Raw genomic sequence first — 23,379 nt, 5'->3', positions numbered from 1 at the left:
CAAGCCTAAACATAGACTCTATATTTTGATCATGATTTGCTAACATATTACAAATTGAAGTTCTAATACATTAGTTCCTAAAGTCTTAGAACCTAACACTAATGATTCATAGCTATACATAATTCTATAAAATAGATATAAATCATGCAAGGACATATATAATAGCTATCTTTATTAGGACTTACAATGTCCTAAATGTGTACCTTAATGAAAAGGTCTTCAGTAGAAAATAAAATTGACATGGTGATTTATTTACGAATGGGAAAAATCTGCAAGGCAAAAACCCTACCAGGTGATTTTAAGGTCACCACTCCCGAGAATCCACTATTATCGCAACAAGCGGTTACAGGTAAAGGAATCCCAGTATCTTATACCAACCTATAGTTGAACCCTTACCCCAATATCCAATTGGACTTGTTCTGTAGTGACAATCTCTCCTTTCAATGCACGACTCCCAGTACGTGACTAACCAATCTATGCACAGATCCAAGTACGTGACTAACCACCAACTTAAGAAGGAAGTTGACTACAAAGTTCTTCAATTCATCAACACGATGAAGATCACGAAATGCATTGGTACAAAACCCTAAGCGTACAATACGCAGCACTTCTTAGAGAAGATGAACTAGGACATATGTCTCGGATCACAATATGCTTTTGTAAAACCTTTGCATCAAGTTGTACTCACTTGCATCTACTGTGACAGTCCTTAAAATAATCCTATATATTTTTAGGGTTGTGAGGAAAGAAAGCCCAAACATGTATACACGGATTGGATGAAAATCAGAACTGAAAATTTGATTTTCATAAATCTTGATAGATAGGGTATCTCTCGAGCAGTTGTTGAGCATTGAGCAAAAGCTGCCTTTTAAACCTCGATAAATGCTATTTTGTTGAGCTAGCTGTCGAGTTTTAAAATCCAGCACTTTTTCTTAATTGTCGAGCTAGAATGGGAAATTGTGAATTATCCTAAATATAGAGAGGAAAGTACTTTTCTCAAAAAAAAATATATATAATATATATAGTAAATTATTAGAATAATCTTGAATCAATAATAAAATTTTTAAACATTTTGATAATAATTTTAAATTGAAGTAGTTTTTTAGACTTTTTGAATTAAACTTTCACAATAGAAATTATAGTAAAGGATTGAATTAATTTAAAATAAATGATGACATTTCATTTAAATTTCTTTGAAATTTTAAAATTTCAATTTCAATGATATTAAAACGAATGAGAAACTACCCTAAAGATAACATTTGCATATTCATAACCTTCTTGTTTAGAAAGATTTCACTTAAATTTAATCGGACCGAAATAGTCCCAAATGCTACGTTAATGTAGCTCAATAAAAGCGTAGTAATAATAAATGTTACGTTTAAGATTTTAAATATTACAAGTTTAAGATCTTTTATATATATATATATATAAATAAATTTGGATTTAGAATATGTGCTCTCAACCCAAACCTATATTTTCCCATTATGTAAGTGCAAAAAAATGGACCGAATACAATGAAGTGGACCAAAATGGATTGAAGTGGATAGAATATGATTGAATGAACCAAACAGGACAGGATATGACTAAAGTGGACTGAATAGGACCAAAGTGAACTAAATAGGAACAAAGTTAACCGAATAAGACTGAAGTGAACTAAATAGGAACAAAGTTGACCGAATATGACCAAATGGCCAAAGCGGACAGAAAGGACCAATGTGGACCAAATAGGACTGAATGGACTAAACAGGACCAAGGTAGACCGAATAGGAACAAATAGAACCTTTTTTTTTGTTTTTGAGAAACGCCCCAGGAATAGGGGGGAGAGACATTTCATTAAGGAAATTAGCAGAGATACAGAAACAAGCTGACCTAAACAGAGGANGTATTAACTCTCTTCATTTTCTGTTTTTTCTCTCATCTTTTTCTTCCCTTTGTTTTTACTTTCTTTCTTTCTTTCGTGATTTTCCCCTGTTTTTTCGATCCTTTTTTCTGAGCATGGCAAGGGTCTTCTTATAGTGCCTGTCGTGACCAAATTTTACTATTTTTTCCTTTAACCACCTTTGTCTGGTTTGGTGTACTTGCCGACCACCACAAATTCGTCTGTGCACCACTCTCCACTTCTAGACAAAGGAAGGTTGTTTTATTCATTAGCCTGCCATGGCACCATTTCCTGCCACGGTGTAGGTGTTTTCTCTCTCTATCCCTCATGGCATGCACCTAATGGTTTCCCCCTCAACCTTGCTTCTTTTGGGTGGTCTGTCGTCCTTACAGGACATACCTTCCCCCCCCCCCCAAAGAGCTTGGGTAAGAGCCACAGAATAAGTCTTTTCCCATCTCCCCACCACCAAACCATACCCCCTTACCTCTGACCCATGACCCCATCACGTCTCATATTGGCTGGGTACAGGCTAGTGGAGCCTGGGCCTTGCAGGTGCTTTCCTTTCATGTATGTCCAAAATCTGCCTGTTGCTTATGCGTTTGCCGCGGTCTGGAAGCTGGCTTGCACAGTCTGCCGCCCTTCTTCGACTTTTTATGTAGGCTGTTTTATAATTCCCTGTTCCCCTTAGGAGCTGGGCTTTATTTGATGCTGGGCTTTACATTTCTTCCAACCTATTTCTTGATTGCCATCATATCCTGCCATTCCTGCTGTAATGACTTGATCCTACCGGGCTTTTTCAAGCCTGCCGCTTATCTTTTCCTAAATGGCTTAGCACGGCTATGGGTTTTCTTACTTATGGGCTCTTGTGTCTCTTTTGTTTACCCTTGGGCATCCTCGGCCCATTTGCTTGTTTTGGGCTTCCTTGGCCATTTTCCTAACTTTGTGTTCCCATAGGCTTTTACTAATTTCATTGGGCTTTCTCGGCCCAATTACTTCATACTCATCCTTGGGGTTTGCGGGTTTGCCATCAATCCCTACTCTTTTTGCTTGCATTACTTTGGGCCTGTCGTGGCCCATTCTTACTTTTCTACATCATACACTGCCCATGGGTTTGCTATTTGCTATTTCTCTTTTTCCAGGCACTTTTGAGCCCATTTACTTCCTCAAGACTCATTTATTTATATTATGGGCCTGTGATCCATTATTCCTGCCGCTTGAGCTTAATGGTTTTATTCTATGCTTGCCATTTCTTTTGCTGCCCATATTACTGGGTTGGGCTACCTTCCTTCTATTCGGGTTTCACAAAAAATGACCATCAACAACTATTCATAAGAATAACTATTTCTTATAATAAAAACGTTACCAAACTAATGAATAGTTAAATTATAAGAATTACTATTACATTAGTGTCTATTACAATCTACCAAACATGCCCTTAAACTAAGGAGGCATTACTTAACCCATTAAGTTGATGGAGCTTCATCAATATTTACTTGTAATAATTGGTATGCCTATAGTAAATCAGAAATCTATTTCCAATTAAACATTCCAAGATTGATTTTTCAAATTGAAATTATTAGTTAATGCATAGAAAAAATTATCAAAATAATCAACACTTTTGGAGTCTTAAGAAATCATGGCCCAATTTTTCCTCTTAGCTAGAAAAAATTATAGTAAAACAAAAGTTAAAAGTGGGAATAATTTAAAGAGTCCGGTGAACTGGGTGTCCTTAGAGAATTTGGTAATAGAATAATTTAAAGATTTTGATACAAGTTTAACATGAAATATTAAAAAAAAAAAAAGTAAAAAAGTCAATTGTTTTTTTTTCCCCATAAAAATTTCTAAAAATATTTCATAAACCAATACCCTTAGGAGTTAGGACATCAATTAAATTTTCCTTATTTTAAAAGACTAAATTTGATTTTGATACTGATTTAACATGAAATATTAAAAAAATGTCAAAAAAGTCAATTGTTTTTTTTTCTCGTGAAAATTTCTAAAAATATTTCATAAACCAATACCCTTAGGAGTTAGGACATCAATTAACTTTTCCTTATTTTAAAAGACAAAATTTTTATAAAAAAAAAAAAAAGACTAAATTACTATCTTTTACTTGTATAATTATATTCTTTAAAATATATATATATATATACATACATTATATATATATATATATATTGAGAGAAAGAGAGAGAGAGAAAGAGAGAGGGATGAATTATTTTTTATGATTTTTTATTTTTATAATTGTTATGTATATAGTGAAAGTTTGTTTATTGGGAAATATATTAATTTTAAAAATTATTGCACCTGTTATGAAATAACTATTACAACTCTTTTAGAAATGAATAATTATTCCTCATTATGAAGAATGACTATTTATAAGAAATACTATTTCTTATAATAAAAACGTTACCAAACTAATGAATAGTTAAATTATAAAAATTACTATTACATTAGTGTCTATTACAATCTACCAAATATGCCTTTAACCGAAGGAGGCATTACCTAACCCATTAAGTTGATGGAGCTTCATCAATTTTTACTTGCAATAATTGGTATTTCCTGTAGTAAATCAGAAATCTATTTTCAATTAAACATTTTTGAGATTGATTTTTCAAATTGAAATTATTACTAAATGCGGAGAAAAAATTATCAAAATAATCAACACTTTTGGAGTCTTAAGAAATCATGGCCTAGTTTTTCCTCCTAGCTAGAAAAATTTAAAGGAAAACAAAAGTTAAAAGTGGGAATAATTTAAAGAGTCTGATTAATGGGTGTCTCAGAGAATTTGGTAATAGAATAATTTAAAGATTTTGATACTAGTTTAACATGAAATATTAAAAAAAGTCAATTTTTTCCCCATAAAAAATTTCTAAAAATATTTCATTAACCAATACCCTTAGGAGTTAGGACATCAATTAACTTTTCCTTATTTTAAAAGATTAAATCTATGTAAAAAAATAAAAAATAAATACTAAATTACTATCTTTTTTTACCCCTTTTCATTAAATTACTAATTCGGTCCATCACATATGGGATGAAGTTCAATTTAATCATTTGATTATTAATTCTATCAATTTAATCATTCGATTATTAATTCTATCAATTTAATCCCACAAGAATTAATTGTGTATATGGATTCTAGTTAGCTCAATTGGTATAATCCTTAGTGGTCGAATAAGAGATTAGAGGTTTGAACCTCGCCTACACCAAAAACTAATTGATATCTTGGCCTAATGATAAATATCAATCATATGAAAGGTAACCGTAAGTTGTAATTCTATATTATCTATCTAAAAAGAATTAATTGTGTTAATTTAGTCCCTTGACATTTGAAATCAGTTAATTTTATTCTTATATTTAATCTCTATTTAAATTCTAACAAAATTAACAAATGTGGCTAATGGAGTATATACTTAAAAAGGTTATTTCAAAAGTGTAAAATTTTTGAAATTAAACTAAATTTTCAAATAATAATTTCATAAAAATTTGAACGGAAAGAAACCATTAATGATTGAGGGATCAAATTGAACTTTTTTCTTTTTCTGGGAATCAATCAAAATTTGAGGGATCAAGTTAAAGTTTATTATGCTTTTATTATGCTTTTACCAGTTAGCTCAATTGATAAAGTCTATGATAGTTGTATAAGAGATTTGGAGTTCAATTCCTGCCTACACCAAAAACTAATTGATGTCTTGGTCTAATGATTTGAAACTCTCTTTAAAAATAAATAAATAAATAATAAATAATTAAAAAAAAGTTCACTACAAGTACTTGACATTAAAAGGGCAACAACAGCCATTAGATGCTCTTGTTTTGTTGATGTTTTTATCAAAAGAGCCTATCTTTTGAGGGAATAAACAAGGCTTATAAAGGCTTGTTTTGTCGATGTGGTACAACAAAGACTTCCCGGCATTTATTTTTTTGGTTGCTTTAAGTACCAAAAATGTTCATAATTAATTTTGTACAAATTTTACGTCCACAATGAATTGATAACGAGGTATCCTCTTTTAAATTCTTTGACGGCTCACTCATTTGAATAAAACTAGTTAGGGTGTACGTGCAAGGCATGTGCTACTTCTTGAGTGTAAGAAAATTAAAATAAAATTTTTATTTGAAGAAGTATGAAACTATATAAATAAAAAATGTATGTCACACACAAAATTAAGGTATCTATTTAACATATGAATATCTATTTTATTATAATAGTTTCTTAGTACTTATTTGCTAATGGCAATATCCACTCACTAAAAACTTCTAAGAATGATAACGAATATTATTATCTTCCAACAATAAGCAATTGAGTTTTGCTAAAACATTGTTACAATATTTAAATTTCATAATGAAAGATGTCATATGCTACAATTGAACCTGTAGGGTCTCAAAAAATAAAGGCCCAAGCCCACTTAGATCAGTGGTATCATGTCCCTCAAATCAAACCCAAACAATAGAATTTTTAAGAGAGTGAGTAACTAACTCAAATGCAATACTAGGGTAAGTCCAAGTCTAAGGAAAAAATCCAAAGTAACGGACAAGCGTAATTGGAACAATAATTTAGGATAATATCCTCCTCTGGCAATTCCGAGGATCAATCTCTTGTATATAAGTTTAGTTCTGGTTCTACACGAGGCAATTCATAATTCTCTTTATTGTTCTCTTGGTACTTAGAAATTGTTCCTCCTCTTTTTCTTTTTTTGGGGGGGGGGGGGGGGGTGTGTGTGGGGTCCCTTCCTTTTATAGTCCATTCCCTTGCATTCCAACCCTCCACCTGTACGTTCCAGGGCATTTCTTAGGATACTTATCCCATCAAGACCCTTTTGGAGGTGGTAGAAGGAGTTGCTAGCTATGAAGTTACTATTCAAAGGTCATTTCCACATTAATGCAGATGATGAGATTGGTGCTGGGCATTAAATACAGAGGTGGGAGGTGTCTCCCTCAAGAAACTTCCTCCTACCAACCTTGTTCCAATTGCATCTCTTCTCCTGTCCTTGGGCTTCTGAGGGATATCAGTTGTCTTGATTCTCTTGCTCTCCTCAAGTAGTTGGAGTCCTCGGGGTTTGCTTACCCATCTTGTCCCAAATTGGGTAAATTAATCCTCATCTGGGATTTCTCGGTCCTCAGACCCCCACAAAACCCTTTCATCAAATTCCTTCAACCATACACAATGAAAATGTTTCATTCATACTTTCTTCTTTATCATTCTATATGAGTCTAGGTACATTGTTTAGCTAGCTTGATTTTTATTGAACACCCATTTTAGGCAAGAAAAAAAAAAAAAAAGATAACAAAAGACGTGTCTTGAATTTTCCTTTAAATAAATTTTAACTTTCTAATCATTATTACCATTTAAAACTCAAAATACAAGAGGAAAATTTTTGGAATGTTAAATTTAGTGAGAGCATTTTAGACATTACACAATGTAATATTTTAAGAATCATAAGTTTTCATTAGGGTTTAACTGAGAAAATAACAATATGACATATTTGCTCTTTTCCAAAATACTAAAGGGAGAATAGCTTGATTTTAAAGTTTAAGGAGGAACTGTGAACTATCCAAAATATAAAGGATGAAATGCGTCTTTATCCTTGCTTTTGTGTGTGTGTGTGTGTGTGTGTGTGTAAAACTAAGCGTTTTTACCTAAAATTGTGCGTAAAGATAAAAATACAATAAAAAATGACAAAGTTTAGTTACAAAATTAGTTGTAGCCTTTGGCTACAACCTTACTAAATATCTTTTAATTGGAGGTGAGTTGTAGCCTTAGGATACAACATTGCTCAATAAAATAAATATTATTACATATTTTGAAAATTTAACTATTGAATTGTATGTTCTTTACGCTTTTAATACATATGTCAAATTTTGTGTCAATCGGATATTATTTACCATATGATTTATAAGCATATATTTTATGCATAATTTTAAACTACAAAAACTTGCATTTTAAACAATTTATTGATGACATAGCTATTGATCTTTAATTTTCTTAAAATTTTGCAAGTATGGAGGATATAAGAATAAGATGTAATCCAATGGTGGATTCGTCAAAATTCACCTCCAATAAAAAAATATTGAGTAAGGTTGTAGCCTAAGGCTACAACCAATTTTGTAGCTAAACTTTGTCCTAAAGAAAAAAACAAAAAGTCAATTTAAGAAAATTGTATGTGAAATAGTGAATTTTGACTAAATAAAGTTGACTAAACCAAAAAGAAAATTCTAGAAACACAACATAATGATACAACATTTTTGTAATACGATAATTTTGTTATATTTTATTTTCATTCGTAAAGAATTGATACTTTAGTAGTTGCAAATATATTGTGATGACAACAAATTGTCTCGATGTTTTCACAAGAGAAATTTTATGTTTACAACATTTTCATAACAAATCATAAGTAATATGTTGTTACGGGTTGTTATTGGTAGATAGAAAAGTAATTTCATTGGTAAATTTAAATTAGAATCAATAACAATTTACCTCTTATTGATTTGTTATAAAAGTATTACGAAAAATGTTATGAATGTTGCAATTTTTTTTTTCATAATACATTTATTTTTAGTTGTGGTTAATTCTAGTATGATATTTTATTATTTTATTTTTCCCTATAAAAAATTAACACCTTAACAATTGTGAAAATATTATAATAATTTATTATGTTAATATATATATATATATATATATATTTAGAGTAGCTCATATGTTTCTAAAAGAATAAAATATAAAAAGCGTGTTCAATAAGCCATTTTACTGCAAAAAAAAAAAAAAGCAACCTGTGAAAGCAGAAAGAGTGCAATTGAATAAACCAAATTCACTGTTTTTTTTTTTTTTTTGGCATTGCCACTTTTTATATAGAGAGTTAATGAAAAATCTTCCAAATCAATTAATTTTATGTCCCCATTGAATTGACCCTAACGAGCTAGTCCTTTTTGAAATTCTTTGACGGATCACTAGTTTTTTGTTTTTGAGAAACTGCCCCAGGAATAGGGGGGAGAGACATTTCATTAAGGAAAATTAGCAGAGAATACAGAAACAAACTCCAGAGAAGTTTCCTCCATCCAAACCTGGAATGGGGAGAAATTACAAGCTAACCTCGCTAAACAATGCGCGAGTTTGTTCCCTAGCCTACGTGTATGACTGAAAGATAGACATTGAAAGGCCGAGGAAAGCAAGCTAATGTCCTTGACGATATGTCTGAAGCTTGAGGAATCCATACCACCTTTAGAGAGAGCATTAACTATAACTTCCGAATCACCTTCAAGTTGCACCTTATTTAGGCAGAGATCTTTCGCCAAACTTAGAGCAGTACGAGCTGCCAGCACTTCCACCATCTCTACAGAAGTAGGCAGTGGAATAGTATGTGTGAAGGCAGCCATTATAAGTCCTTTATCGTTACGGATGACACCACCCAACCCAGCCAAATTCTTATCTTTGAACATTGCCCCGTTGAAATTGACCTTCGCCCATCCCAGAGGAGGAGGAGACCACCTGGAAGAGGATACCGACTTCGGAGATGACTGGGGAGAAGATTGGGCGCGCTGGAATTCAAGCAAACTGTCCGTAGCCAAGCCAACTATTTTTTCCAATGGGACCACGCATTCACCAACGCGCAGCTTATTTCTGCGAGTCCAAAGATGAGAGATAATCATGGCAAACAGATCGGTGCTGTCACCATGATCTTGGCAACACTGGATGATATCCAACATCGACATACAAGTTTTGGTTTTCTCTAAAAGCCAAGCAAATTTAGGAGTCCAGACAGGGGACAACGCAGAGCAAGACCAAAGCCCATGCAAAATGGTCTCACTTTTGAGCTTGCAATCCCGGCAGAGGTCATCAGAGACAAATTTTCTTTTCTTTAGATTAGCTCTTGAAGGAAGCGAGTCTAATCCTACCCTCCAAACCAACGTTTTGACCCTGTTTGGGACTCGTAAGCTCCAAACACCCTTCCAAATGCGCTTGGTGGTGGACAAATCCGAGGTTGAAGGCATCTCTTTCAGCTCTTCGTCCAAGAGCCATCTGTAACCCGACCTGACAGAGTAAGAGCCGTCAAGGTTAAGCGGCCAAAAAATTTGAACCGCACAACTACTTAGGCTGAGTGGAATAGACAGGATTAAAGCAGCTTTGTGGGGTAGGAATATGTTGTCAACAACTTCATTCATCCAGCATCTATTAACACTATCAATTAGCACTGAGACTCAGGCATCACTACCAAGAAAGTCTGCTGGAGACACCACACTTTTATTGTAAAGGTCCGAAAGCCAGTTGTCGTGGTAAATCCGAATCTGGGACCCATTTCCCACTCTCCATTGCATACCTTTCTTAATCACCTCCCTGCCCTTTAGGATGCTCTTCCATGCAAAAGAACCATTGCCTTCTTTTGCATCGAGAATAGAACCATTGGGAAAGAATTTAGCTTTAAAAACCTATGAAACAGAGAAGATTTGTTTTCCAGTAACCGCCAAACTTGTTTTTCTGCCATGGCTTCATTAAATTTCTGGAGCTTTTTAAAGCCCATACCCCTCAGGCTTTTTGGATGACAAAGAGCGCTCCATTTGGTCCAATGGATCTTCCTCTGATTACCTCTCTGACCCCACCAAAATTTCCTAACCAAGACCTCAATCTCATTGCAAAGAGTAGCAGGGAGCTTGAAACAGCTCATGGCGTATGTGGGAATTGCTTGGATCATGGCTTTGAGGAGAATTTCACGACCAACTTGTGAGAGAAGCTGCTTTTTCCAACCTTGGAGTTTAGCCTCAACCCTTTCCTTGATGTAGAGTAAACTTTCCTTCTTATTTCTGCCCACCAGGGAAGGGAGGCCAAGGTACTTCTCGTACTACTTTATCTCTTGTACACCCAAAGCTACTTTAATTTGCTTTGTGATGCAAGGGGGCGTAGACTTGCTGAAGAAAAGACCGGTTTTGTTTCAATTTAGCTGTTGGCCCGAGGCCTTTTCATAGCAATCCAACAGTTCTTGAATTCTATTACACTCAACAAGGGAAGCTCTACAAAAAACCACGCTGTCATCAACAAAAAATAAGTGGGTCAATCGAGGGCCCCTCTTACAAATAGATACACCCCGGATCTGTTTAGTCACAACCGCTTGCTGGAGTAGACTATGAGGACCCTCAGAGCAAATGAGGAATAAATAGGGAGACAGTGGGTCACCTTGGCGAAGGCCTTTTGATGGATGGATGGTTGGAGAGGGTTCGCCATTGATCAGAATGGAATAGCTGATAGTTGTAATGCATTCCATTATAAGGTTAACCCACCTCCCATCAAACCCCATTTTCTTCATAATTGCCTCCAGGTAAGCCCACTCAACCCGGTCATAGGCCTTGCTCATGTCTAATTTCAAGGTCATAAATCCAGATTTGCCTTGCTGATGGCGCTTCATGTAATGGAGTGTTTCAAAGGCCATCAGAATATTGTCAGTGATAACTCTTCCTGCCTGAAAGGCACTCTGGTTCTTATAAATTATCAAGGGGAGAGCTTCTCTCAGTCTGTTGGCAAGGACCTTTGAGACAATTTTATACACAACATTACAGAGGTTGATCGGCCTAAAGTCAGTGATGAGCTTAGGGGATTTGATCTTAGGAATCAGGGTGATATTGGTACTATTAATTTCTAGAGGAATTTTGCAGTTATTCAGACAATCAAGAACAGCAGAGCAGATATCTACATCAAAAAAAGACCAAAAAGATTGATAGAACAAGGGGGGCATACCGTCAGGGCCTGGAGCAAATGTAGGTTTCATCTGACTTATAGCCACCTCCACTTCCTCCCTGAGAAAAGGCCTGAGAATCTGGGCGTTCATATCCTTAGTTACCGAAGGATTGACAGCCTCTAAAATCACATCAAAATCCGAAGGCTGGGAAGAGGTGAACAGGGATTGGAAGTATTCACATGCAATGTTTCTGATCATGTTATCCTCAGTGCACCATACGTTGGAAGAATCTCTCAAGCCTGAGATTTTATTCCTTCGAAATCTGTGAGAAGCCTTACTATGAAAATAGCTTGTGTTTCGGTCCCCGCATTTTAGGAAGAGGGATCTAGACCGTTGTTGCCACATTTGGCTTTCCTTGTCCAAGAGATCATTAACTTCAGCTCTTAGAATTTTGACCTTCTCATAATCTAGTTTCCCTTTGGCAGCACAAATTTCAGCTTTGGAGAGAAGCTCACTCTTCTTTTGAACTTGATTTTTAATGCTACCAAAAGATTGTTGGCTCCATTTGGTGAGTTCTTCCCCACAATTTTGAATTTTTCTTGCAATCTGAGCCAAATTTGCATTCTGGGATGTTGACCTCCATGCCTTAGGCACCGTATCACTACAGCCGCCCTCCCTGAGCCACATTTGCTCGAATTTGAAGGGGCGATTTGGGTGAGGAGAAATACCTTCCGGTTTGATTACAATAGCCTTGTGGTCAGAGGAATGGGTGCAGAGATGTTGGACCTTGGAACCCGAAAAGCGAGAAAACCACCCATTGGAAGCAACTGCCCTGTCCAATCTTTCCAACACTAGGCCACTAGCCCTTTTACCCTTCCAAGTGAACTTATCGCCAATATAACCAAGGTTCATGAAGCCGCACTCATCTAAGACATCACAGAACTCTTTCATCTTACACTCTTGTCTGGGACCAAGGCTGAGTTTCTCATGTGACCAAAGGAGCTCATTAAAGTCTCCAGCGCACATCCATGGAAGAGAGAACCTACGGTGAAGGCTTCGGAGAAGGGACCAGGTTTCATGCTTCCTAGCCGAGTCAACAACACCGTAAACCCTAGTGAATCTCCATTGCTCAACGAGGTCGACACCAACTATGGCATCGATATGATTCGGCAATGATGAGACTACATCAACGTGTACATTGTTCTTCCAAAACAAAACTAAGCAACCCGTTTTCCCTGCGCTTGGACCAACCCAACAGTGATCAAACTTCAAATCAGCACACAAACGACGAAGCCTAGCATTTTCTGCCCATGTTTCGGCCAGGAACATAGCAGCAGGATCTTGTGCCCAAGTCACTACCTCGAGCTCTCGGAGTGTGCGCAGGTTCCCAAGCCCACGCATGTTCCAACAGGGCCAACTCATCTTCCTAGGCGGGGCTGAAGAGCAGCCTTCGCTGATGGTGGAAAATTTTCATTTTTAGCAGCGTCGGCACGGGCTCTGCGTTTTGTGGGGGTGGGTGATTCTAAAGAGATGAGAGAAGGACGTTTACCTAATACAGTTTCTGAGATGTCATTTTCTTGGAAGTGGGTAGGCCTTTGAATTCTAAGCCATTTACCTTCGGACTGGGCTATGAGGATATTGTGGTCCAAGTCCATCTTTGTTCGGTCAATAAGTGTGGGCATAATGGGTTGAACTTGGGGAGTCTTGTCAGTTGGGCCAATGGAGAGGGCTATATGGGCCGAGTGGGCTTGGTCAGGGATCACTAGTTTAATAAGAAGAATGAGAAAAAAAACAATAGTCATATGATAATAGGGGGTGATGGACATCCAGTCAAATTCCTACGGCGCCACCTTAAGAAAACAATAGTCAAATGATTATAAAGTTAATGAAAGCTTCCAAATCAATTAATTTAGCCAGTCAAATTCCTACGGCACCACCTTGATATAAATCCACTTGCTTAGATTTATAATAAAAATATAAAAGAAACGACAAAAAAAAAGAAAAGAATATTGATTAAAAATTTATCAACTTGCCCGTCTTATTAAAACATTAGAAAAGAATATTGAATACCATGGGCTTTCATCGGATAACTAGAGACTAAAAATTTACTATTAGCTTTCTTTCTTTGCGCATAGCAAGTTGTACCACTTGCAGCTCAAAGTTCATATAGTCAAATCAATCCCATATATTCATCATTACTTTACTATTAAATGTACTCCATTATTATTGCTTCGATTTACTCCTTGACATGACGGTTCCGAACCTAACGTTCTATATTAAATCTTCCCATTAATACAAAATACGGAGTGACAATAATAATGAGAACTTCAAGATTATCATTTTTCTTCTTCTACGGCATTCTCATAATCCTTGTTAATCCCACCATTAATGCGCAGAGAGATCCCTCCGTGCGTCATGAGTGTTCAACTACTGGTAACGTTACTAGTAACAGTACCTTTAGAGCAAACCTTAATACCCTCATCTCCACTCTTTCTTCCAACACCCAAATCGATTATGGGTTCTACAATTTCACTGCCGGAGAGGGCACCAACAAAGTTTACGCCACTGGGCTTTGTAGAGCTGATCTTACACCAACTGATTGCCGTAGTTGTGTCAACATGTCAGCTCACGAGCTCTTGCAGTTGTGTCCAACACAGAAAGAGGGTGTCATGTGGTACATGAATTGTACAGCTCGATACTCAAACAACTCGATATTTGGTGTTATGGAAATTGAACCTATACGAGATCTTGCAAGTGGTGATGTCTCGAACTTGACTGAGTTCAACGCGGTGTTAAAACCCTTATTTTATGACCTGAGAGTTAGAGCTTCAGCTGGAGGTATTTTTCGCAAGATTGCAGTTGGAACTGCGTACTATAAAAGTGACAACTATACGATCTATGGGCTTATGCAGTGCAGTCCTGACTTGTCAGAAATCGATTGTAGTAATTGCTTAGTTAGTGTTCAAAGCTATATTCAAGGTTGCTGTACTGGAAACAGTGGACTGAGAATTCTTGCACCAAGCTGTAATTTAAGAATAGAGACCTACCAATTCTATGACAGCACTCTTCAACCTCCACCGTCATTATCTCCTCCTCCGCCTTCATCTCTTCCTCCTCCGCCTTCAAAAGGTACATTTCCCAAAAGGGCATCTTATAAATGAACAAAGTGAAACTTTTCAAACTTTTCATACATATATATATATATATATATTTTGTGTGAATTTTAAAAATCTGATTATTGAATATTATATTTCTTATGTTCTTAATATACATATCAAATTTTATTCAAATTGGATATTATTTATTATTTGATCAATTAACTTATTTTTTATATATAAGTTTAGACTACAAAAACTTAAAATTATAACATTTATTTGATGACATAGTAATTAATTTTTGATCTTTTTAAAAATTTTGTAAGCATTAAGAATGCAATAAGAATATGCAATCTAATAGTTAAATGTTCAAATTGATATTTAATATATAAATATATAATGAGTTTGTAAAGTTTCTCTCTAAACTAGTTTGAAGAGAAACTTTATTCCTTATAAATTATTCTTTTATATAAATATTATATCTTATACATTAGATAATTAAAAAAAAAAAATTCTAGGACCACATCCTTATATAAAAAAAAGATAATTATTAGAAGTAAGGGAAAAGTTAATTATGTAAACATTTATTTCTTGAATGAAAAAAGTTATCTATATGTTAAATGATTTTAAAAAAATTATTATTAGCATTGCATAGATTTTTTTTTTCCCAATTATGTAAATTCTTTCACTAAATAAACACTTAATACATGGAATAAGCTAATCCAATATTATGGGAGACATTAGCAAGGACCCATTAAGTTGATGTAGCTTCATAAATTTTATTTGTAATAATTGGTATTCGATAAATTTGCTCATGAAAAGTGTTATTTGCTCATCTTTTGTGTCACCTCTCATTTTGTACTATTGATTTTAAATTAAATTTTATAGATATTACAATTAGAGTCCAAATTTTCTGTCCCACTTTTCCTACTCTACTCTATACTCCATCAATAAAAACTTGCCAACAATGGTAATATTTAATGGTAGTATTAATAAGTCAACAATGGTAGTATTTAATTAATTAGGTGAACATGTAGCAAGTTTGTATTAGTGGAGTATAAAATAGAGCAGAAAAAGTGAGATAGAAGATTTGGATTCGTTACAATTGAAGATAATTTAAACAATATAGATAAGAGAAATTCTTAGAAAGTTTCCATAAGAAAAAATACTTAGAAATTAAGTAGTTAGAATAAAAAAAATGCTTTTGTTTATTAGTGGGGAGATAAGAAAAATCCTGTACTTTTTTACTCATAAAAAGTGGGGTATATATAATTTTGTATGTTCAAGTCATTTAATCAATGTTTGAAAGGTGTTCTGCCTGTACTAAAACACATGCTTTAGTTTATAGCGAAGGAAATTAGCTACTACACAAGCGACAGTGTAGATTTATTTATTAGAATATAGGACCCCTTGCATGGACAAGTCATGGGAGTGTGGGAACGATAAATCATAATTTATCATATAATTCCAGTTTTTGATTCATGATTTTCTCCACTTTAGGCTCTGTTTATTGTGGTGAAAAGAAATAGGATAGAAATTTTGAGGGGAAAAGTTGGTGAAAAAGCAATGCTTTCCATTATTTGATGAATGAGGAAAAACATTCAAACCAAGAGGGAAAATGATGGAGCCAAAGTCTTTTTTACCAGGGCTCACCAAATTGGGGGAGAAAATTTGACTAAAATTGAATAGTTAAGTCAAAATAACTTAAATGTCCTTCTACATCACCTTTTTATTTTTATTTTCTACCCACCCACTATCATTTTGGTTCTATCCCAATCCTCTTCTTTATCTAGTGGAAAGTTATACAAACTTTAATTTTTTATTGCTCTCATTTTCTTCTCCACCAAACAAAGAAAATTTATATTTATTTTCCCCCATTGGACATTTTTATTCTCCCAACCAAACACACAATAGCACAAATCATAAGCAAGTTGTGAAATTAGACATGTAATTTGTTGTGTCTCTAGAATTATTTTATTTATCTTCCTATTTTTCTATCTTCACAGTATTTTTCATCTCCCACTTTTCCAAACATTGCACCAAAGGAAACTTTTAAGCTTTTTGCTATCTACGAGCATGTGTTTACCTTTAAATTTAATAGCCACCAAAGTATAATTAATGGCGTTAATTTCTACGGTAGCCTTAGCATTTTTCCTTGTGAATACATGCTTCTGCTTATGGGTTCTATGGGTTGCCAATTTTTAACCAGTTGGTTATCTCAAACTGAGATTCATGATCATTATTCTTGACTGAAATTTCAAACCAAAAATATATATGTATCAGAAATAACGACAGATCATTGGTGTGACTATATGTCTATAAGTAGTATAAATTTGGTGGATAGGTTTTGTTCATGAGTCTCTTGCACTGCAGTGTCCTTAATATGGATATAAAATCTTTTGGTTAATTGTGATAGGACTGCTTGCTCATATGCAGCCAAATGATCAACTTCCATGACCTGAAGAATAGTATAATACAAAAATAAAAAACCCACCCCACTTGTCTTAGTGGGTTGTTTTGTGGGGAATGGTGATGAGTTGTGCGTCATGGCAACTTGTCCAAGTGGGATATCTTTTCACACCTCGCAATATTTACCATATTTCTAGGTCACCAATGTTTCTTATATTTTTAATCAAGCATATACTTTATTTCACACTTAGGCTGAGTTTGGATAGTGTCTGGCGTTTGCATTTGGGCGTCAAATTCTTAAACAGTAGGTCTTATGCACTATTCACAGAACTCACAAATTTTTTTTTAAGAAAAAATTTCATTAAAAATAGGTCTTACGGCACTATTTACACATTTAAAAATTATTTTGCTATAATGTTTTCAGTTTTTAACAATAAGCGGTATCCAAACACACCTTTAAACTAATTGATGTCTAATAAGTTAAGTGTCAGTAATAGATCCATGTGAAAGTAATATTGATCGAGATACAAGACTTTTAACCATGTTTCATCATAAGTTGATAACTCTAACATGGTGTTGAAATGAATGTATATCAATTGTTGATTTCTAATTAATTATTCATGCTTTCAACTTTTGTTTTCAATCTTTAACATTTTTTCTTGCTAATAATTTAAATTTCAAATTCAAGCTTGGAATGTTTTATTGAGTACGGATATCTGATTTTTACAGGAAAGGGGAGTAACTTATCTAAAGCTATCATCGCCATAGTTGTGGTGGTGTTCATTCTCGTTGCAATAATCATCTACATCTGCATCTCTTTAAGGGTGAGGAAGCAAAGAAAGAAAGCTAAAAGTAAGTTGAAAATTGGTATTTTGTTCCTATTTTTAAATATATAATTTCTTTAAAATATAAGAATAAATTCAGACAATAAGTGTGTGTGTTTATATATACATATATGATGCTTTATTTATAGGCAATGCTAGTGACAATTGACTTTCAAGGCATAAATTTTTCCTATAAATTTATAGGCAAAACGGAACATGAAATAATGTGGGGTATTTTTCAATGAGTTCTAGTTCAGATTATCGGGTCACCAGATAATAATAACATTCAAACTAACATTCAATATCAATTCTGATTGCTATCTATATCTCCTCCTATTTTGTAGCTAGGTGATCATGATTTAGAGATAGGCTTGATCTTCGTATCCTGAGGTGATTTAATAAAGATGACACCTTTTGCTTTTGTGAGAGAGATAAAATATGAGGTGGTGTGTTCATGATTCTTGTTTGGCTTATTATAATAGAAAAACAAATAGGGGTACCTACAAAACAGAATTAAGCTACCATCTTTTTAACATTAAATCAAATTTTCTAGAAAGATAAGCTATTGAAAGAGCTAGTGTTCCTCTGGAAAACATTATCTGTGCATTAGTAGTTCTCTACGATTACTTCAGTAATTAGTGTTTGCGAGTCTATTAATGACGTATGAAAATAATTTAAATTGCATCAATCTTTAAATTAAAAAAAAATAAAAAATAAAAAATAAAAAATAAAAAAAACTTCTTATCTAATCCTGATGTATTGACTGGTTTCACATGTGAAGCAGTGGATGAAATTAGCAGTACTGAATCCTTGCATTTCGATTTTCCAACGATTAGAGTTGCTACAGATAACTTTTCCGATGCAAATAAACTTGGGCAAGGTGGATTTGGTGTTGTTTATAGGGTAATTTGACAATTCCATATGGTCAAGTATTTCAATCGTTTGCCATAACAAGTTAAATTCACAATTTTTTATTATTATCAAGTGTTGCATATTGAATATTTTAATGTGTCTATAGGGTAGGCTCTCCAATGGACAAGAAATTGCTGTCAAAAGGCTATCCCAGGGTTCTGGACAAGGTGATTTAGAATTTAAGAATGAGATATTGTTAGTTGCTAAGCTTCAACATCGGAATTTAGTTAAGCTACGGGGTTTCTGCTTGGAAGGATGTGAAAGGCTTCTAATTTATGAGTTTGTGTCAAATGGAAGCCTCGATCAAGTTATATTTGGTATGGTTGCAATTCTATTGTAAATTCTGGATTTATTCATAATATTTTATAGGTTGCATGTATTCTCAAATACACTTGGATGTGTCATTTTTCAATAGACTAATAGTTTAAATGAATAATCTAGATCCCACAAAACGTGCATATTTGGATTGGCAAAGGCGTCATAAAATCATAGAAGGCATTGCTCGAGGTCTTCTTTACCTTCATGAAGATTCTAGACTTCGCATCATTCATCGTGATCTCAAAACTAGTAACATTTTGCTAGATGATGAGATGAATCCCAAAATTGCAGATTTTGGCATGGCAAGATTGGTTATACTAGATCAAACCAATATCAATACAAATAGAATTGTCGGGACGTAGTAAGTATCTTAGCAAGTAAAATTTATAATTACTATAATATTACATGTTTGTATTGTCAATTATGAGAATTATGTTGCGTTGTAAAAACAAGTCCCAACAAATATTGAACCATCTCCAATAAATTAGAGAAAATTAGTAGTATTTGAAAATGAGTGTTAAGACTTAAGAGCTCTACTGTCATTTAAATTAGGCTAATGTTAATAATTTCCATATGCAGTGAGCATATAAAGTTATTTTATTAATTTTCTCATGCAGTGGGTATATGGCTCCAGAGTATGCATATCAGGGACACTTTTCAGTAAAGTCTGATGTCTTTAGTTTTGGCGTGTTAGTTCTTGAAATGATATGTGGACAAAAGAATGGTTACTTCTGTAATGAAGAAAATGGGGAGGATCTTCTTACTCATGTACGTACGATATCTTTGTATACATTTTCCTTTTACCTTAGACTAGGCTCTACTTGTACAGTGATACTGACAAAATAAAAGAAGTTATATGCTGAATTTTTGTGTGTGCCATTTAAATCATTTTGCAGGCATGGACAAATTGGAGGAACATGACAGCTTCAAACATTATAGACCCCACATTAGGGGTTGGTTCAACAACCGAAATAATCCGATGCATTCACATTGGATTATTATGTGTTCAAGAAAATGCAGCTAATAGACCAACCATGGCTTCAGTCGTTCTAATGCTTGATAGCAACTCTATCACCTTATCAGTACCTTCACGACCTGCATTTTTTATACACAGAAACGTTGAACCAGACTCGCAGTCAGATCAATCTATTCTGCTAGCCTCAATAAATGATGCTTCAATTACTGCATTACATCCTCGCTAAGGTTTGATCAAAGTAACTAGAGTTCTTTATATCAGTTTTGAGAAAAGATTATTTATTGAAGTAACCACGTTGAATAATTTTGAGGCCTATACTGCTAGCCTTTCTTTTGGCGGTCTGAGCTGCTACTATGTGATGTTATGCAGCAACACATTATGATGAGTATATTCAATTGTGTTCAAGATTTACGTACTCCAAATATTCTAAGAGTAATGCTACTGGTACAAACTATTTTACAACATTTTTATAAATGTTGATGTAGCCAACATTTTATTAGTTTTCATCTAGACATACTATTAATATTACTTTTTTCGTTTACCAATAATCACTCATTACATCAATAGTTTATAAAAGATTTTGTAAAATAATTTGTATTTTTAGCATTATTCATATTCTAAAAACAGTAATAAGTATACACTAGTGCGAAGTAGCAAATTAACTCGGGCATCATTTAAGATTAAAAAAGTAAATAATTTTCTGCTAGTGAACTTGGAAATCTATCAAGTGCGCACTCTTCAAATGCTGTAACTAATTTGAAAATTCACACACAATAAGTACTGCCTAATTCGTTTATTTTATTAAATTATGGTCAAATTCTTCAATTCTTTGTCATAAATTTTGAAAGATGCAAAAATTATAGTGTTGATATGTGCTTTTATTGAACCACATTAGTGTACATATCGGTTAATTTTAGTTAATCTACTCTATTTTCATCCAAATCGGTCTATTCGGTCTTATTCGGTCCATTATTGTCCATTTTGGTTTGTTGGGTCCATTTTAGTCTATTCAATCCACGTTGGTTCATTTGGCCCATTTTGATCCACTTCAAAGAATAAGAAATTTGAAACTTAAAAATTTTAGCTGTAATTAACTAATTATACCAAAAGAAATTAGGAAACTATAGTGCATAACAACAATATTTAGAAGAATATAGAAAACTTCAAATAAGAATAAAATTAATCAAAAACACCCAAAAAATAATATTACATAATTGTAAAAATAGAGAGATAAAAATTACTTTTAAAAACTGGTTAATTTTTAAGGAGAACAAATTATCTACAAAAATATTTAGAGAATAAATTATACATTATGCTATCTCAAAATAATTATATATTTTCATATATCATGTGGGTCTACTATTAGTGAATATTATTATTATTATATATATTAGTGAACAATACATGTCTATTCAATGCCAACATTTTTAGGTTTGTTCAATTGTTGTACCGTATGTGCTCACACCTAAAAGAGGTGGAAAATGTTTCCGTTGTTGAGTGTCATTAGCCCCTTAATTTCTTTGTCACCACCGTTCACCACTTCTTTGTTACTACCATTGCACCATTATTATTACTAGTGTCACACCACCTTTAGGGGTGTTTGGTTCGCTGTGATATGCTCTTGATGCAATGCACATTGTGATAACGTGACATTAAGGTTTTTGGTTTATTTTATTTTTTCTAATATTACCATAATTTAAAATTACAAAATATATTACATCATCTTAATCTCATCCTCTTCCTAAACAATGTAATGTTGTACTCTTATATTGAGATTGAATTAATGTAAGATTACAATAACGTAATATTACGGCATAATGTTACATCACGGCGAACTAAATGCCCCTTTAATGATCTCATTATTGTCAGCACTACTGCCTTTGGCACCACCTTTAGGGCATTATCATTACCACCACCACCTTAGACACTATTCCAAATACATGAAATATTAATGATTTTCCATTTCTCATTTGAGTCAAATTAATGAAGAAAAATATGTTTTAGATCATTTTCAAAATTGCAGCCACACCCAAGCATGGATATTGACTAAAATTTGTCGAGTTAGTAACCTATATGAGTGTTAAAAAAAAAAAAAAAGGACAAAATTTAGCTACAAAATTAGTTGCAGCCTTAGGTTACAAACTTACTTAATATCTTTTTATTGGAAGTGAATTTTGACAAATCCACCATTAGATTACATCTTCTTCTTATATCCTCCATGTTTACAAATTTTCAAGAAAATTAAAGATCAATAGCTATGTCATCAATAAATTTTTTGAATTGCAAGTTTTTGTAATTTAAAATTATGTACAAAATATAAACTTATAGATCATATAGTAAATAATATTCGATTGACACAAAATTTATCATGTGTATTAAGAGTGTAAAGAACATGTAATTCAACGGTTAGATTTTTAAAATATGTTGTAATATTTATTTTATTGAGTGAATTTATAGCCTTAAACTACAACTAATTTTGTAGTTAAACTTTATCCAACAAACAAACGAACAAACTTATAAGTAAAGTTTATTTACTGTCAAATAATAATTTATCATACTTGTAAAACAATTTAACGATGTATTCCTTATCTAGCAATAAATGGAATAACTCTATTCAAAGAAAAACAAGAAACCGTATACTTTCTTATAAAAATTATATAATTTAACAAAATAATTTATTTAAAGATATATAAAAATTTAATTGGGTTTTGGAGGCCATAAGTATTGTAGGGGCCTAGTTTGCAGCCCATACCCAATATGTATGAGATTGTGGGTTAATGAGCCAAACACAATAAATTTGTAGAGTGTGGATCAAAGAACTAGGCCCAAGTGAATCTAACATCGGCTAGGACGGGTATGAAAGACAATCATGCAGGAACAAAGTACGTAAGGTTGGGTGAATGTAGTGCCGAGGAGGCAAATGTTTATGCAGACCAATGAAACTGATTACAAGTGTAGTTCTAGTAGCTACAATGCTCTTTCTCTCCTTTTTTTTCTCCCTCCTTACTTTCAAGGGTTTCTCACATTATATATCTCTTTCCTGGTGATCCTGGCCTTCCGCTTGTTACTCGTCCAAGCCCCTACTCGAGTACCCGTCCTATTAGACGCCCCTTCTGGTTCTCTGTGAGTTGCGGTGACCAAGGCGACATTGTTCGGGGGTCTTCTCCATATAAATGCGGCTAGAAAAAGTAGTTGCAATGCATTTAATGTGGTGGTGACAGCTTTTCTTCAGACATTCCTAGACTCCCGCCATTCTTTATAGGCGTATGATGTCCATCCTTATTGCTGGAGCTTCCTAAAAGAT

At 33.8% G+C, this 23,379-nt stretch overlaps 1 protein-coding gene across 2 annotated transcripts; it reads left to right on the top strand.

Annotated features, from left to right (window-relative positions):
• The first annotated feature begins 13,740 nt into the window (after positions 1-13,740).
• LOC111990722 (cysteine-rich receptor-like protein kinase 44) lies at positions 13,741-20,480 on the top strand. 2 transcript variants are annotated; one of them, XM_065766013.1, is made up of 7 exons: positions 13,741-14,670; positions 17,775-17,897; positions 18,651-18,772; positions 18,888-19,098; positions 19,223-19,460; positions 19,717-19,867; positions 19,996-20,480. In XM_065766013.1, exons 1-7 carry the CDS (start codon positions 13,860-13,862, stop codon positions 20,299-20,301), a joined length of 1,962 nt encoding a protein of 653 aa, XP_065622085.1. In that variant the 5' UTR covers positions 13,741-13,859; the 3' UTR covers positions 20,302-20,480. The 2 variants fall into 2 exon arrangements, with proteins under 2 accessions (XP_065622085.1, XP_065622086.1); XM_065766014.1 differs by having other exon boundaries at positions 13,744-14,670; positions 18,654-18,772.
• Positions 20,481-23,379: the final 2,899 nt, after the last annotated feature.

Source organism: Quercus suber, unplaced genomic scaffold (assembly GCF_002906115.3).
Source record: "Quercus suber isolate HL8 unplaced genomic scaffold, Cork oak 2.0 scaffold_673, whole genome shotgun sequence".
In the NCBI taxonomy this organism is placed as follows: domain Eukaryota; kingdom Viridiplantae; phylum Streptophyta; class Magnoliopsida; order Fagales; family Fagaceae; genus Quercus; species Quercus suber.
The sequence above is the reverse complement of the archived record's forward strand: the minus strand, read 5'-3'. Positions and strand labels throughout refer to the sequence as shown.

Bases quoted from the DNA above. Each gene is read 5' to 3' on its own strand.
- LOC111990722 (XM_065766013.1), top strand. From the start codon at position 13,860: ATGAGAACTTCAAGATTATCATTTTTCTTCTTCTACGGCATTCTCATA. The intron at 18,773-18,887 runs GTAATTTGACAA...ATGTGTCTATAG, and splicing joins GATTTGGTGTTGTTTATAGG to GGTAGGCTCTCCAATGGACA. The intron at 19,868-19,995 runs GTACGTACGATA...ATCATTTTGCAG, and splicing joins GGGAGGATCTTCTTACTCAT to GCATGGACAAATTGGAGGAA.